Source organism: Schistocerca piceifrons, chromosome X (assembly GCF_021461385.2).
Source record: "Schistocerca piceifrons isolate TAMUIC-IGC-003096 chromosome X, iqSchPice1.1, whole genome shotgun sequence".
Classification (NCBI taxonomy): domain Eukaryota; kingdom Metazoa; phylum Arthropoda; class Insecta; order Orthoptera; family Acrididae; genus Schistocerca; species Schistocerca piceifrons.
In genome coordinates, this window is record NC_060149.1 from 726,159,160 (window position 1) to 726,161,076 (window position 1,917).

General features: G+C 43.5%; 1 protein-coding gene across 1 annotated transcript; it reads left to right on the plus strand.

Moving 5' to 3' along the window:
* The first annotated feature begins 255 nt into the window (after window positions 1-255).
* Window positions 256-800, plus strand: LOC124722675 (uncharacterized protein K02A2.6-like). The gene is made up of 2 exons (XM_047247819.1): window positions 256-403; window positions 454-800. The coding sequence occupies exons 1-2, from the start codon at window positions 256-258 to the stop codon at window positions 798-800; spliced, it is 495 nt and encodes a 164-aa protein (XP_047103775.1).
* Window positions 801-1,917: the final 1,117 nt, after the last annotated feature.

A 1,917-nucleotide genomic window follows, 5' to 3' on the forward strand; every position in this document is an offset into this window, starting at 1 on the left:
TGTTTAGCTAATATCCTGTTGTATTGTAATAAATGTTTCTCTTACTGATCTGAAACATTTCTGAGGTATCTCACTATGCAAGACATAGCAGTTTGGTGATGTGGTATTCTTTGGACTCAGGTATTCGCATCTGTGTTCTTTTGTTCTTTACTCCCTCCAGGTAAACAGATGGATGAGATCTTTTTGCTTCTCTATGGCTGCACACCCAGTTCATGAACCCCTTGATGTGATGCAACAGAGGTTACTCTTTCTGTGATGGAGCTGCACTACTTCAAGCACCCTGGCATCTTGACAGCTGTTGCCAACAGTCAGTGGACAACACTAACTATGTTGGTTCACAAACCAGATGGTTTCCTCTGCACACATGGTGACTTCAAGAACACCATTAACATACAGTCCATTGGTGAGTCTTACCTACTCAGAAGGTGAACAAGATTCTTACTTGAATGGCAGGTGGCAAAATCTTTGTGAAAATTGATCTCAAGGATGCAGGTTTACAGCTTCCATTGGATGCGTCATCAGGAGACTCACTGGTAATGAATACATCCTTCGCTCTCTTCCACTACTATCACCTGCCCTTTGGGATTACGAGCACCTCAGTGATATTAAAGAGATATATGGAACACGTTTCAAAGGGAATGTCAGATGTGGCCAGTTACCTGGATGATATCATCGTTGCAGACCAGTCTGCCCAACACCTGATGGATAACCTGGACACCCTTTTCTCCATCCTACAGACAGCAAATATTTGTTGTAACTCAGAGAAGTGCCAGTTTTTCATTCCCAAATTGAACATTTAGGACATATCCTTGGTGCCATAGGTATCCAGAAAATGCCACATTATGTTCAGTCTATGCAGAACTTACCACCTTGGATGAAAGTGAAGCAACTTCAGTCCATATTAGGCCAACTGAATTCCTATTATATGTTCATCTCCTATGTTGCCACAACTGCAGAACTACTGAACCATCTCTTACTTAAAATATAACATGTAATTGGTACATGGCGTGTGACCACACCTCCCAGAGCCTTAAACAGGCACTGCTTCATCCCACATGTCTGATGGATACTATCCCTTGCTCCTTGTAGTTGCTGCAATAGATGCATCCAATTACAGATCAGCAGCTGTCCTCTCTCACATCATTGACAGTGTGAAATGGCCTGTCATTTTCATTCTGAAAACATTGACATTGGCCCAGTGCAACTATGGACAGATCAAAAAGGAGGCTCTGGCCATAGTCTTCATTTAAAAAAAAAAAAATATGTTTATGGGCGCCATTTTACTCTGTTAAGAGACCACAACCCATTGTTGCCCTTATTTCGAAATGACACAAACACTCCACAAAATTGGTTCACCACCTTCAGTGATGGGCTTTGCTTCTCAACAGTTATTCCTATGATATCCAGTACTGTTCTGTCTCTCACCATGTCAACACTGACTTGCTTTCAAGATTGTCAGTGGGACAAGACTCCTCTTTTGACTTCAATCTGGAAGTATTCTACCATATGGATGTCAGTGACAAACAAGCTGTCACCTCACTACCTATTGATATCACACTGGTGGCTCAGCATTTGGCAAAAGACCCGATTCTCCGCGAGCTCCTCCTTCTGGTCCAGCGGTGATGGTCAGTGGTTCGCCAGAGGTTTTCAATCCAGAAGTTCAGAGTTATTGGTATCACAAGCATGAGTTCTCTGCCCTCAATGGGGTGCTGCTGCTCCAGGGTGAAAATGGCCAATATTTGGTCATCATTCGTCCTCCCCCCAGCTCCATATCCTACACCTGCTTCACCGCAGTTTTTGTGCATCATGCTAATGAACTGCCTGGAGCATCAACATGTGTGTTGGAAACAGACTGATGCTGACATTGCCATATGGTAACAACCTACATATCCTGCCAAAGCAAGGAAGTGCCCCCAG

Bases quoted from the DNA above. Each gene is read 5' to 3' on its own strand.
- LOC124722675 (XM_047247819.1), top strand. From the start codon at position 256: ATGGAGCTGCACTACTTCAAGCACCCTGGCATCTTGACAGCTGTTGCC. The intron at 404-453 runs GTGAGTCTTACC...CTTGAATGGCAG, and splicing joins CATTAACATACAGTCCATTG to GTGGCAAAATCTTTGTGAAA.